This window comes from Nomascus leucogenys, chromosome 9 (assembly GCF_006542625.1).
Source record: "Nomascus leucogenys isolate Asia chromosome 9, Asia_NLE_v1, whole genome shotgun sequence".
Taxonomy (NCBI): Eukaryota; Metazoa; Chordata; class Mammalia; order Primates; family Hylobatidae; genus Nomascus; species Nomascus leucogenys.
In genome coordinates, this window is record NC_044389.1 from 8,951,540 (window position 1) to 8,967,063 (window position 15,524).

Consider the following 15,524-nt stretch of genomic DNA (forward strand, 5'->3'; position numbering starts at 1 on the left):
AGGAACTCAGTTTCCTTTGGAATTATAGAAGAAGAAAATAAACAAGGCTAAGAGACTTCCTTCTAAACTTGTTTTTCTTTATGAAAAGTAACAATTAATTACTTTGGGGTGCTTCTCTTTGTTTATTGTGGATCTGAAGGTGTGTACTTATGATCATGAAACCTGGGAAATGCTTTTTCCTCAAGGGGCTCCCAAACCAATAATTATAATTAGAACTCCACTCTTTTTCTTTTATCTATATTAATTCATCAAGTGTTCATTTAGCTCTTTGCTATCTGAAAGACATTTGTTAAGAACTGTGGGAATATAAATAATGTTCATTCCTTGTTAAAGAACTGCTTTGCAAGCCAGACATATACTTACCCTGACTGCAGTAAAACAGTGGAATGCATGAGCCGAGAGCTATGCACAGTATTTTTGGAATGGAGAGGGAGGAATCCTAAATTCTGACTGGTGTACTTAGGGGAGACTTCATGGAGGAAGTTGCATTTTGACTGAATTTTCATAGAGAAAAGTAGAATCGAAGCCATGGGTGCTTGAAAATGAATAGATAGGTGTTGGGGCTGGAGCCACCTGGTAGGATAAAAAGGCCTGGAAGAGATTGAACAATAAATAAAATTTAAGAAGACAAGAGATCTGAAAAGAATGATTTTGGAAATCCAGGGTAAAATTAATGGAAATAAAAGTAAAATGTATTAAAATTTAAAAAGTTGGACATTTTATGAACAAAACCAGCTGTGAATGAGAATTTTTATTTGAAAAAGGCAAGGATTATAAGAATCAGGATAGATGAAATCAGAAAGCCATCTAATGTAATTAGATGTAATGCCTCTTTATATAATTTCCATAAAGAAATATCCATATTTATTCAAGAATTAGAAATTGGTGGCAAGAAAAGCCAATATATCATTTACTCTCGCAGTTTAACAAACCACTCCAAAATTTAATGAGACAAAATAATCATTATTCTCACATCAGATGGCGCACAGTGGAGATGGTTTGTGTCTGTTCCATGATGCCTTGGGTCGTGATTGGGGGTGACTCCACAGCTGGGATCCTGTGGGGCCTGAGATCCTGTGGAATGTCTTCATTCACAAGCCTAGATCTCTGCTGGGCCATGTTACCTGTGGCCTTGGGATATTTGGATCTCATAGATGGTAGCTCAGTGCTCCAAATGTGATTGTTCCACCGGATCAAGTGGAAATGGCATCGAATTTTATGAATTACCCTTGGAGGTTGTGTAATGTCCCTTCTGCTCATACTTCTGACATTCTCAGGCCCACACCAATTCAAGGGGAGGGGAATTAGACTGCCTCTGGTTTGGGGAGTGGTAGGGTCACATTGTAGAAATGGGTGTGGGATGAGAAAGAACTGTTAACTGCTGTCTTGGTAAATACAATCTGCTGTAGTCAATGGAAGGCAAAATAATAGGCACAAGTCAGTTCTAATGTCCTTACCTTAAGACTCTTTTCATTTTAAGCATCTAAATTATGGCAGCAACTACCTGGTGAGCCCAATGTACTCCTTTCTCAGCCTCCCTTCATTTAGTTCTGTTTTGCTTTTAGGCTGACCTCCTAAACACCAAGGCATTATAGTCCTTTCAACTCGGAGTGACTCTGACTTCCTATTACATCAGGGTCAGGTCCTTTTTTTTTTGTATATATATTCCTTTTACTGCAAGTTCACATCTTACGTATCCTATCTGTGTCTGTTTGCATCTGTCAGTATTTTACTATATTTTTCTACTTACCTTTTTCCCCCATTCTGCTGCACGCATGCTTCTTCCTACTTCTGTGTCGTTATCTGTGGTACTCCCATTTCCCAGGTTCTCTCTTCCCCTCTCTTTAAATTTTACTGATTTTTCAAAGCCCACGTTAGAGCATGTGGACATCACGCAGTCTTCTCGCCCTGGCCTGTCTCGTGTACCCAGGTGTTTCATCTGGGTTGGTGATTTCCCACATGTCCCTCAGGAAAAGGACACTTCTGTCTCCCCAGAGCCCTATTTGTTGATTGACTGGTGGTGGGGGCTGTGAACATTTATTGAGTACTTACCATGGGCCAGGCTTTGCATGCATCAACTCACCTAACCCTCATGACAGGTTTATAAGGTAGATTCTGTTCTTATTTTACTTAGGAAACTGAGGACCCAGAGGCTAAGTGAGAGCAGGCATGTGAGTCCAGAGCCCAGATAGGCAGGCCCAGAATGTAGTTGTTATCTCCTGCACTGGACTGCCTGGTGTATTCAAGAGGAGTTGTATAAGGAGTGTGTGATTCTTCTAACATTTATTTAAATTTAGAATGTGTATTAACTTTGTGATACAGGATTGGCAGTTTGTTACACTGCGATTAACAACACATTAATCCCTTGTTAAATCTTTTCACAAGTTTATTGGATATCAGTTCAGTTTTTTTTTTTTTTGTTTTTTTTTTTTTGAGACGGAGTCTTGCTCTGTCGCCCAGGCTGGAGTGCAGTGGTGCCATCTCGGCTCACTGCAAGCTTCGCCTCCCGGGTTCACACGATTCTCCTGCCTCAGCCTCCCAGGTAGCTGGGACTACAGGCGCCTGCTACCACGCCCGGCTAATTTTCTTTTGTATTTTTAGTAGAGACGGGGTTTCACCATGTTAGCCAGGATGGTCTCGATCTCCTGACCTCGTGATCCGCCCGTCTCGGCCTCCTAAAGTGCTGGGATTACAGGCGTGAGCCACCGCGCCTGGCCATCAACTCAGTTTTATGGAGCTGGTACATCTTAAGAATATTCTAAAAAATTACTGACATAACCAGTTTTAAGTTACTTGTCTCCCCCGCCTCTGCCACCAATCATAGTTACTAGGGAAATAGAATATGCTTTCTGCTAAGCTTCAGTACCACTAGGTCCTCGCTTATGAACAGGTTTATGTATGTTCATTTTAAGTTGGCTGTCTGGAACTTTGTTTCAGTGGGAGAATATTAAACTTGGTGTTAAGGATCTTAGGCCAGGCACAGTGAAATGTTTGATTTACACATACAGTGGTATTCTAATATTGGGCCTATAAGAATGAAAAGGGGTATTTGTTCATTGGCATTCACTGGCTCTATGTGGAACATTGTGTAACGATGCTCTTATGTTAACATCAGTTCTTACCTGGACATCAGGCGCACATCAGCCTTCTGTAGTGGTAGGCACAGGAGCTTCCTCCCCTCACCCCTTTCTGTCCCTACCCCTCCTGCCACCAGCCTGACTGGAGGACTTCTTTGGCTCTAAACTACATGTTGAGCAGGTGTACTCCCTGCGAGCCTGTTGGCTGGGATCAAGGCTGGGGGCTTCTGGGATTAGGGAACTGTGGAGGTAGAGGTTTTCCAGTCCTGCCCTTTCTGTTTTCTGGTAATCCCAAATCACACCTGCTTGCTGCTTTTGGCACTGCTCTGCTTGGTCTCACTGTGTGTTTGTGGTGTGTGAAACATAACTCAATACAGAAACAGTTCCTAAAAATGTTCAGTTTATCCAGTAGCTGGTGAAGCAGACAGCCCTGTTACCCACTCCAGGAGAAGTGGAGCCTCCCCGGAACTCAGCAGCTCCCAGCGTGCTCCCTCGCAGCACAGTTCCTTCCTGCCCTCTGCTGGGGGTCACCACCTTTCCCTTACAGTGATTTCCTTTTATGGAGATAATGTATTGCTTTTCCGTATAATTTTATCACCTAACAATGTATCCCCAAAGTTTTACCTCCTTTTAAACTTTACATAAATTAAATCACACTGATTGTGTTCATTTCTATCTTGCCTCTTTTGCTTAGTGTATTTTAAGATTCATCCATGTTACCACATATAGATGCCACCTCAGATTCATTTTTGTTGCTGTGTGGTATTCTGTCATATTCGTTTGCTAGGGCTGCCATAACAAATACCAAAGATTGGGTGGCTTAAACAACAGAAGTTAATTTTCTCACAGTACTGGAAGCTAGAAGTACAAGACCAAGGTGTAGGCAGGGTGGTTGCACTCTGGGGCCTCACTCCTTGGCTTATAGGTGGCCATCTTGTCCCTTGTCTTGTTTTGTCTTTCATGAAGTTGACAATTCTCCCCCAATTGATCTTGTACACCCAAAGCATTCCAATAAAGATCCTCCTAAGAGGTCTATATGTAGAAACTAACGGGCAGATACCAAAATGTTCACAGAAATGGAAAGAACCAAGAACAGCCAAGATGCTCTGGAAGAGCAACAGCAAAGTGGAAAGAATTGCTCGATCAGATTTTAAGGCTTACTACAAAGGTATAGGACTCAAAGCAGTGTGACACTCTTGTGGAAATAGACAAATAGATCAATAGTACAGAACGGGGTGCCCAGCAGCAGACCGAAGCAGGGGAAGGCCACAAGGTGTCTTCATGTGGTCTTCCCGTTAGGGGTGTTTGTGCCCTAACCGCTTCTTCTTATAAGGACACCAGTCATGTTGGATTAGAGCCTACCCATATGACCTCATTTTACCTTAATTACCTCTCCTGTCTCTAAATACAGTCACATTCTGAAGTACCGGGGGTTAGGAGTTGCCTAAAAATTTTGAGGGACATGGTTTAACCCATACCATCTATTACATGATTATATCAAAATGTATCCATCATATTATTTGGTGGACATTTTAATTATTTCTTGTTTTAGGCTATTATGAACAGTGCTACTGTGAACATTTTCATACATGTATAGTGGTAAGAATGCCAGAATGGAGCATTCCATCCTAGGAGTGAATTGCTAGGTAGTGCTGCACAGCTGCAGTATTAATAGATGAATTCAATGTGTTTTCCAAAGTGCTTGTGTTGCAGGATCCTTGGTGGCGCCTTTGCTGGAGTTTTGCTTTTGAGCCCAGCGTTCCGCCCACTTGGCATGGCAGGCTGTGCTCAGCTGGAGCTACTGGCCCTGACCCCACACCCATGCTGGCCAAGGGCAAGCCAGGCACAGAGCGGTGAGGGGTGCGTGAGCAAGCAAGCACCAGGGTCCGGCCACTGTGCTTAGCCAGGCACACTGGCTGTTGGGTAGTCTGACTTTTTCTTGATGATTTTTAGGAATTCCTTAAATATTCTTGATACAAGTCTTTGGTTGCTTATATATGTTACAAAATCTTCTCAAACTCTGTAACTTAACCTGTTTTCACTGTGATGACAGTATCTTTTGATGAATAGAAGTTCCTCATTTTAATGTGGTCAGTTTATCAATCTTTTCCTAGTTGATTTTTTGAATATATGTCTTGAGAATACTTCCTTGAGGATGACCTCAGATATTCTTCTATGTTATCTCATAAAATACTTACAACTTTGCATTTAGATGTAATATATCTGGCACTGATTTTTGTGTACAGTATGATGTAGGACCTGATTTCATTTTTTTCCCTGTGGATAGTCAGCTGTTCTTACATCACTAATTGAAAAGACTCTCCTTCCCCTCACGGCTTGAACCACCTCTGTCATAAATTCAGTGTCTGTAATTATGCTTTGGTCTGCTGCTGGGCACCCCGTTCTGTACTATTGATCTGTCTATTTCTACAAGAGTGTCACACTGCTTTGAGTCCTATACCTTTGTAGTAAGTCTTAAAATCTGGTAGAGCAATTCTTTCCACTTTGCTGTTGCTCTTCCAGAGCATCTTGGCTGTTCTTGGTTCTTTCCATTTCTGTGAACATTTTGGTATCTGCCCATTCGTTTCTACAGATAGACCTTTTAGGAGGATCTTTATTGGAATGCTTTGGCTGTATAAGATCAATTGGGGGAGAATTGTCAATTTCATGAAAGACAAAACAAAATGAACCAAAAAGTAAACACTGGGGAACTGTTTTAGGTGAAAGAAGATGAATGAGACATGGTAACTGAATGCAATGTGTTACGGTTTGTAAAAGTTATAAAGGCTTGGGACAAATGGGGAAACTTTGCTTTGAATTGTGTATTGGACACTAATATTCCAGTATTAAATCTCTTGATAAGGGTGAGAAATGTTATGTCTACCTTTTTTCTTAGGAGATACATGCTGGGGAATTTAAAGTGAAGTGTTGTGATGCCTACAGCTAGCGCTCAATTCAAAAAGTTGAGGGAGGAGAGATGAGGAGACAGCTAGAGTGATAATGGCAAAATGTTAGCAGTTGGTGAATCTCAGTGAACGGTAAATGGGTATTCATTGATTTTCTTTTCCTGTATATTTGGCATTTTTCAAAATAAAAGTAGAAGAAAATTAAATTTCATTTTGTATCTCAGGAAATAGTAGAGTGCCAGATAAACTAGTAATGCGTTATCTTAGTGTGCTGTGCTAAGCAGATTTGCCACTAAAAGCACTAGTGAAATGGCAAGCGTGATTGGTTATTTTAAAAATTCTCTAGTATGTTTGAACTTATTCAATTCACATTTAAATCATACTGGAACAGCAAATGTCTGTGGGCCAGCTCTCCAAGTAAAAAACACATTAATGAGCTTTTTGTGCCAATTACTGATTTTCAGGAAATGTTCTTTAAACTACTGATAAGAGTTCTGGAGATCCATGTCATACTAACAGGTGAACGAAGTAATTCATAGGAGTTACACTTGATGCAGTCTAATTTTGTAACACCAGGCTAAGTATTTTTTTTTTTGAGAAGCATTTCCAGTGCTTGAAAACTGATATTCATATTTTTCATGAAGGATCTCAGATTCTTTGTTCTCATAGTAGGTATCTTCACAGTCTATAAAGAAAACCCAGGTGGTTTTTGGGTTTTGTTTTTGTTTTTTGTTTTTTTTTTTCAATTTTCAGTTACTGCAACAGAGGCACATAGGAATTTAAATGATTCCATGAGTCATGCAGTGAATTGGTAAAAATACTAATGGACACACAGTTATTGACTCTTCTTTGCATTGGCCTCATTTTTCCCCCGAATGTTATTATGTCATTTTCAGCAACATTATTTGTAAAGTAAAACATCTAACACCACCACCAAAATCTTGTAACAGCAAAAGGAAGAGCCGAGCTTCTGAAGATCAACCTTCGTGAGGTTGAATTAGATCCTGATATTCAACTGGAAGATATAGCCGAGAAGATTGATGGCTATTCTGGTGCTGACATCACTAATGTTTGCAGGTATTTTTTTAATGATCTGTGATTTTAGACATTCGTTACAGACTTGGCAGGAGGACTGGTCTTAAAGTCAATGTAGTTAGCCCAGTGTAGTTAGACATGAGAGCAACTACCCATTTCTTTGAAATGGTTTCCCATTTGTCCTTTTTTTTTCCATATAACTTTATTCTTCATTGTGAGATGAAAATTATATAGCAATGGTCACTGATGTTTTTGATCTTTGGATTTTTAAGAAATTGTTGTGTCAGTGGCTCATGCCTGTAATCCCAGCACTTTGGGAGGCCGAGGTGGGTGGATCACGAGGTCAGGAGATCAAGACCATCCTGGCTAACACGGTGAAACCCTGCCTGTACTAAAAATACAAAAAATTAGCCGGGCATGGTGGCGGGCACCTGTAGTCCCAGCTACTTGGGAGGCTGAGGCAGGAGAATGGCGTGAACTCGGGAGGCGGAGCTTGCAGTGAGCCGAGATCGCGCCGTTGCATTCCAGCCTGGGCAACAGAGCGAGACTCTTGTCTCAAAAATAAAAAAAAGAAATTGTTGTGTCTAACTTGATAATAATGACTGTGACAACCTAAGATTAGTGTAGCTTTGTGTTGGCGCCTTTCTGCATCAACATAAAGTAATATTATTTAGTTTTTGTTGGCATTATTTAAACACATGCAAATGAGCAAAAATGATCAGCGTAAGCTGGGGAAGATACACATTTAAAATTTTTTCAGTTTAGCGACATCATAATTTTTGACAGTTCTGTCACTCTGCAGTTATTTTTTTTCTTATTTTTCTAACTGTACTTAAATTGACTTTAGTAGCCTTTCTTTAAAGCCATAGCATCTGTTTTTCTCACCTTTTCTGCTTGCATTTTTCCCGTGTGCATCCAAATTTAGTGGCATACAATAAGGTTGCAATAGTTTCTACTGCTACTATAGTAAAATATTTAAAAACTTGACATTTTTGTTGGCTTGGCCTTCCTAATAGCTTTTTTGTGATTGTGAATTATCCTTTTCTTCCAGACCTTCATATTTATTTATAGTTGGTCAAAGAGAGCTGCACATGGGATCAAGAGAAGCCAGAGTTTATGCCATCAGTTGCCTGCAAATACTCCATGTAGGGAATTCCATGTCCACTATATGTGGATATTCATGTTTGAGAGAGAGTGATTCGTGGCTTTATTCCTCTATTTAGGCTGTAGACAAACTGGTCTGTGGTTTGAATTACCTTAACATTAGCCGTATGTTCATTTCCAAGTGTACAATTCAATATTTCAAAATTTGACTTCAGTTTCCTAAACTTCTTGGCTGTCTTTGAGGAGCAAGTGGGGAAAAGAAAATTCAGTACTATTTGAGATTAACTTAGACTTTTAGGGTTCATTAACTTTATACATTTCATGTTTTTGGTTATTTGCATCCTATTTTAACTTCTGCTGAACCCCCAGGATGTTTCTTAAGTGGAAAATTCTAAGAAGCCTCATAAAAACATATAAAATAATCTTTTGATTGTTTTTTTCATAACTGTTACAATTGAAAGCGTTTAAAACATGTGCAAAAATTACTGTTGACTGATTTTGGTATATTTTTAGGGATGCCTCTTTAATGGCAATGAGACGGCGTATCAATGGCTTAAGTCCGGAAGAAATCCGTGCACTTTCTAAAGAGGAACTTCAGATGCCTGTTACCAAAGGAGACTTTGAATTGGCCCTAAAGAAAATTGCTAAGTCTGTCTCTGCTGCAGACTTGGAGAAGTATGAAAAATGGATGGTTGAATTTGGATCTGCTTGAATTTCTGTCTGCTCTTTAATTTCTGGTATTTTTGTTTATAAAATATGAAGAAATTCCTGCAATTTTTAAAAAACAAGTTTGGAATTTTTTTCAGTGGAGTGGTTTTCACTTAAAGGAAAAAAAATCTAAAGCTGTGAAGAATACTAAATGTGGTTGAGAAATAATTCATGGCGAGAGTTTGCTAGTCTCCCTCCCCGGCTTTGTGCTGGTATTCCATGTATTCCTGCATTAATATTGCACACCCAAACCAGTCTGTCAGGGAGGCTGAAGAAAGGGAGCAGTGTGCTATTTTAGGAACTTGTTTACAGAAGACTTAGAAATACCCCTATTTCTCATTTGCAGTTTTTTTTTTTTCCAATTCTTTGCTCTGTCAACATGAGGGACCTACCTATATATGCTGACTTTTAACATCAAAATTGAATTTGTGTCAAACTCTATTTGTTGTTAAGAGAAGAATGACAGTATATTTTGGAGGAAATAATGAATTTACTAATTAAACCTTTAGAATTTATGACTTACTGTTAGAGTCTGTCATATGGTTAGAATTTTTACTTCCCCTACCCCTGCCATTTCTTCTGCTAGCTACTTAATAACATCTTGAGCTTTATTGAGGAATATTCTCACGCCCTGTGGTATTTGAATCATTTTGCCAGGTCATTTCTCTGTCTTTAGTATTTTTTGCTGGTGCTTCTTACACTTAATATGGAAAGGTGGGAAGAATATTATTGCATTAGATGTAATTCTTCATTCTAGACTTCCAAGTTTGTTTTCACTTTTCTTTGTGTGTGTGTGTGTGTGTGTGTGTGTGAAGGAGTCTCACTCTGTCACCCAGGCTGTGTAGTGCAGTGGTTGATCTTGGCTCACCGCAACCTCTGCCTCCTAGATTCAAGCAATTCTTCTGTCTCAGCCTCCCAAGTAGCTGGGATTACAGGTGCGCACCACCATGCCTGGCCTGTTTTCACTTTTCTTTCAACATGTTCAAACAGATATATAGCCATTATTTTTCTCACCTCCAACGTTGTTTGATTTTTGTTGAATTTGATTTTAGTATTTGAGATAAATACTTTTGCATTCTAAACAAGTCCACTCTCTGTGGCTAACACAAAACAAATGAAATCTTTATAGTTTTCCAAACAGCTAGTTTAACAAAACAGCATCGTACATAATGAATGATGTTCATTGGAAAATTCTAAAATTCGTCCTTGTCTAGGTTGAGAACTTTTACACACAGTAAGATAAAGATAGAAATCTGACATGCTCACTCACTTCAGCAGGAATTACACATTAGAAAGAAGCCAGAAAAAGTAAATGGCATATATCCAATCACAAGTAAATGATCCTGGCATTAGTTTTTATGATTGCATGTGTCTTATTAGGCAATTTATGCTTTAATGGTCAAGCTTTTAAAAATTTGTATTTGATAACATCCTGAATTCTCAGTTTTGAATAGCACCTACTGGTTTAAAACTAAAAATAATACAGCTTTTTGGACACTTAGCCAAGATACTAAGAAGGTTTTTTTTAAAAAAAGAGATTTGATTCTTTTTCCCTGCTGAAAACTGTAAATGCCTTATGTTCTTTTCAGATAACTTAAGTCTGACTCTAAACTCCAGTATTCATCTGATCTGTAAATTTCCCTTCTTTCTGAGACACAGATTATAAGATGCCAGATCATAAGACATCATGATTTTATTGTAATTGAATTCTTCCTAAAAATTGAGAGAAGTTTCCTTTTATTAACTTTTAAAGAAATAAGTAGTTTCATTAAGATTATTTTGCAAACTATTGCCATTCAGAAATGTACTTTTTTTTCCCTGAAGTTTTAGGAGCCATCACTAAAACATTAGTCTTGTGATTGTTAAAACTTGTTTGTAATGGGTTGGTGCAAAAGTAACTGTGGTTTTTCCATTACTTTCAATGGCAAAAACCGCAATTACTTTTGCACCAGCCTAACAGTTGATTAGTTAGACCTTTTCTGGGTTTTGTATTAATTATCTTGGTGTGCATTTAATTATTTTTCTGAATTCTTCATGGATAATGACATAGTAATTGTGATTCTTTTAATACCAGTTAAGCAGTATTTGGCAACTTAAACTTCCTAGGAGCTTATCTTTACTATGTTAAGTGAGTCAGGTGTGCTTTTTATTTCCCTTGTTTCTCATTTTGCGCTGTCAGTGGATGGTAGATGGCTTTGTAGATCTTAAATCTCTTAAAGGGTCTTAAAGATATCCCTCAGGTGTTCTATTTAACTTTTATTTTATTTTATTTATTTATTTATTTCGAGACTGAGTCTTGCTCTGTTGCCCAGGCTGGAGTGCAGTGGTGTGATCTCGGCTCACTGCAACCTCTGCCTCCCAGGTTCAAGCCATTCTCCTGCCTCAGAGGCCTCCCGAGTAGCTGTGATTACAGTTGCTGCCACGCCCAGCTTATTTTTTTGTATTTTTAGTAGAGACAGAGCTTCACCATGTTGGCCAGGCTAGTCTCCAACTCCTGACCTCAGATGATCTGCCCACATTGGCCTCCCAAAGTGCTGGGATTACAGGTGTGATCCACCGCACCCGGCCCAAACTTTTAATATACAACACACACACACACACACACACACACACACACACACACACACTATTTCAGAAGACAGTGTGTTTCCTTACCCAGAATGAGTGCTAGGATAACAGGCGTGAGACAGACACACACACATACATACACACATACAGAGTCTTTATTGCAGAAGACAGTGTGTTGCCTTATAGGCATGAGACACACACACACACACACACACACACACATACACACAGTCTTTATTGCAGAAAACAGTGTGTTGCCTTACCAGAATGAGTGCTTGGATTACAGGCGTGAGCCACAGCGCCCAGCCCTAACTTTTAATGTATATCACACACACATTCACACACTCACATACACACACACACACACACACTCTGACTTTATTGCAGAAGACAGTGTGTTGCCTTACCCAGAATGAGATTGAATTGTTTTGCTTTGTTATTCTGTGTTGCGGTAGCAGATGCATCATCAAAGGAAAAATATTTGGCTCCTTTAATTCCTCTGAAAACATGAGTATTTTGAGTTCTGCAGCACAATGACTGTAGGACTAAGCTAAGTCCGCTTCGCAGATATCTGATCAGATAGTCCCTTCATTCTGTAGACGTGTATTGGTTGGTCCAGGACACAGTGGGTGGGAGCTCTGTGGACCAAGACAAAGCTGGACTAGAGAGTACAGTTCCAACTTGGCAGTTTCTCTAACGACTCTGTATAGCTCCTGGCTTCTACTGCTGAAACAAGAGTTTAGATCACTGATGGAGAGGCATAGTAATCTGTGCTTTGGAAAAATATATAGAAGTTTTTTTCCCCTGTTTTTTGCACTTTTAATCTGTTTCGAAATTAGAACTGATATCCATTTGTTTGAATAATGTGTAACTATTATGGATCTATTTTAATGAACAATTTTTACCATTTCGCAAGCTGCCTGTTTATTATAAGCATGACATGTTTACTATAAACCTTTTGCCCCCGTAATTTCTTTTTTTAAAGGAAATTAATATTAGTGAAATATATCAAATACCAGCTGCAACCTTCTAGCGATCCAAGTAGACAATAGATAGTGGCATCACAGACTTTATCTACACACTTTCGGGTCTGACCACTACCTCCCACAATACCTAGCCATTTTGGAAGGGGAAAACATGTGGTGGTCTAGCTGTATAGCTCGGGGCTTAATTTCAGCTTCTGAGATCACAGTTTTTGTGATGTCATATTTCACTCTCAAAACATAGGCTGAAAGCACGAATTACTCAGAAAGTAAGCAAACCAATACCTGGTGAATCTATGGATAGTCATACACATACATCAGGGGAAAATGTGTGTGCACAACCCAGATTTACAATATGATTGGCATTCTTTGACTTTGCTTTGAGTAGCCTGACTCTGTTGAACATGAAATTATTAGTACTCTAGGTTTTGGATAGCCTAAGTTCATTTGAATTCCTTCCTTAGGAATAAGTTTTTATATACACTGCTAAATGTGTGATGAGAATCATAAAACAGTAACCAGCTGAGGTAGCTATGATTCACTTTCTCCCCACCCTAACTTGAGATAAAGTGAAGGACTAGGCAAGTATTTCATGTTGTGTGAGTGGACTTCGGTTCCTTCAGTATTGTCTAGGTTATTCAGTCTTTCTTTGCCTAATAGTGGATTCCCACTCTTAAGATAACTTTTATCTTATTAATGATAAATCACTTTAGGGTATATTCTGTATGACAGGCATAAAATGTTAAGGGTGAATGCTGGCCTTTTCCAAGAAAAGGCCACCTTAACTTGTATGAGGAAAAAATCCTAACTATTCTCTTTTTTGTATCTTTTTTTTCTTTAACTGTTTTGATTGTATATTTTTAAGAAACCACTTAATTTGTGATGCACATAATATTTGTGTGAACCTAAGAATATGTCACAATAGAAAAAAGCAGAAATTATAGTTGGGGGACATGTTAGGGGGATAAAAATATTTAAGCCTCAAATGTTTTACTCTCATCTCCACTAACTATTTTTACAGAAAAAGCTAAAAACTCTGTTGTAATTATTGTAAGTTTACTTATTTATACTTTTAAATTAGGCTTTTCATACTTATTTAATTTTTTTGACGTTTGCTTTTAATATTTGTTTCTTAATGTGGAAATTGTGTATTTTAATAATCAAATTCTTAGGATAATAGATATATTTTTAAACATTCACCTCATTAACAAATAGATCTTTGAATTTTTATTAGGTTTTTTTGGCTCCAGACAACTCTTTAGCTTTAATGATATTTCTAAATTCCCAGTGACTTATTAATAAAAACAGGAAAAATATTTAGGTAATGTCATAAAATTTATTTTACCTTTCTCATTTCCTGAGAAAATAAATGAAAAAAACCTGGATATTGCTTTGTTACCAGCAGTGTGTAGGTTTTTGTACATTTGGGAATTTGGCACAAAAGAATAGGGAATTAGTATAGAGAAGTTTCCTTCTTATAAAAGGACTCCCATTTGATTGTTCGAAACTGTAAAACGCACTTTTACTTTACCATATCTGAAAGGACAAAATATCGCCCTTTGGAAAACCTGACTCTTTGCACGTGTAATTCCCAGAGTCTACCTCAGTTAACCAGGCTTAGTTTTAGGCAGGAATGAATTGAATTAAATTCAGTTCATCATCTATGCAGATATGTTTCTTTTAAGCACGTCCCTCCCTCCTGCTGTTGCCCTCCTCCCATTAACTTTTCTTTTTAATCTTGAAATTGTTTAAAATATTCCATCTTTCTTTCTCTAGCAAAGCATTTATATTCCAAATAAGGCCTCTGTGAAATGTCTGAATTACTTTTCCCTTCTTTGTTATGGTCAGCTTCATTATTTGGATGTATTGCATTCAAAGCAGCAGTTTCAAACATAACACACATGTATTTTCTTAGAGTTTTGTAAATACAAACTAATGTGATGACATTAAAAATTGTGGATCCTACATGTTCCTATGTTCATTCTCTAAAAACCTGAGTAACTTTATGAAAACACACAAACCTGGAAAAATGTCACATTTTTGTCACATTTTTACTGACAAATGTATATTCATATGATGGTATGGCAGCAGGGAGTGGCCCCCAGTTAACATGGTTGTGAGTGGACACAGTGTCCAGCAGGATCACTGCATGTTATGATGGCTTGTAAGTGCGTTGTTAAGACTTTTGTTTCAGTGTTTGTCTCCCAGTATTTGAACCTAATTTAAAGAAAAAGACGTTGCCAAGTTGTATTTATTAAATGTGTTTTTCCTTACATTTTGTGCTGCTACTTTGCTAATCTCATTAGCTTAGTTGTGTTTGTGCATAGGTTATATTTGGTAATAAATTTATAGAGTGTTGGTTGTCATTGCTTTCTTTGTGGTTCATTTTGATCTATAGTCATGGGTGCACTTCTTGCCACCAGTGGGAGCAACAAACCCCTCACTAGTAAGGAATGGCTTTCCCCAGATTTTTCTCATAAAATCACATATTGTAAACCTGACATTTTGTATTTGCTGTGCTTATGCCAATAATTTCAAGGTTGATGCAGGTAAGATGTGTGTTTTTTCAATTAATTCCAACTGGCATAATCAATACACTTGTCTTATTTGTGTAGCACCATTGCAAAGTAGATGTTCCATGTGGTGCATTTTCTGGATGACTAAGTCTTACTTTATGACCTCCTCCAAACAATTTTTTTAGTTAATAGACTTTATTTTTTTAGAGCAGTTTTATGTTTACAGAAACATTGAGCAAAAAATTTGGAGCTGCCGTTTACTCACAACCCCCGCCCCAGTTTCTCCTCTTAGTAACATCTTACATTAGTGTGGTATATTTGTTATAATTGATGAACTGATGTTGATGCATTATTATTATTCAATAATTGACAATAGTTGACATTAGGGTTCACTTTGTGTTATACAGTTTTATGGGTTTTGACAAAAGCATAATGTCATGTATCCATCTTTACAACAGCAGACAAAATCGTTTCACTGCTCAAAAATTCCCTGTGCTCCACCTATTCATCTCTCCCTCGCCTCCCAACTCCTGGCAACCACTGAGCCTTTTAGTGACTCTCTAGTTTTGTCTTTTCCCAGAGTGTCATATAGTTGGAATCGTATGTAGCTGTTTCAGACAGGCTTCT

At 38.2% G+C, this 15,524-nt stretch overlaps 1 protein-coding gene across 6 annotated transcripts in view; it reads left to right on the forward strand.

Moving 5' to 3' along the window:
- Positions 1–14,747, forward strand: part of KATNAL1 (katanin catalytic subunit A1 like 1) — a 99,183-nt gene extending 84,436 nt beyond the window's left edge. For 4 of the 6 annotated variants that reach the window (XM_003270229.4, XM_030818572.1, XM_030818571.1 and 1 more), the window contains exons 10-11: positions 6,934–7,060; positions 8,636–14,747. In XM_003270229.4, coding sequence (XP_003270277.1) covers positions 6,934–7,060; positions 8,636–8,834 — 326 coding nt within the window. In that variant the 3' untranslated portion in view covers positions 8,835–14,747. Of the gene's footprint in view, positions 1–5,797; positions 5,814–6,933; positions 7,061–8,635 lie in introns of those variants that run through there. The other 2 variants (XM_003270230.4, XM_030818574.1) reach the window with 2 other exon arrangements.
- The last annotated feature ends 777 nt before the right edge of the window (positions 14,748–15,524 follow it).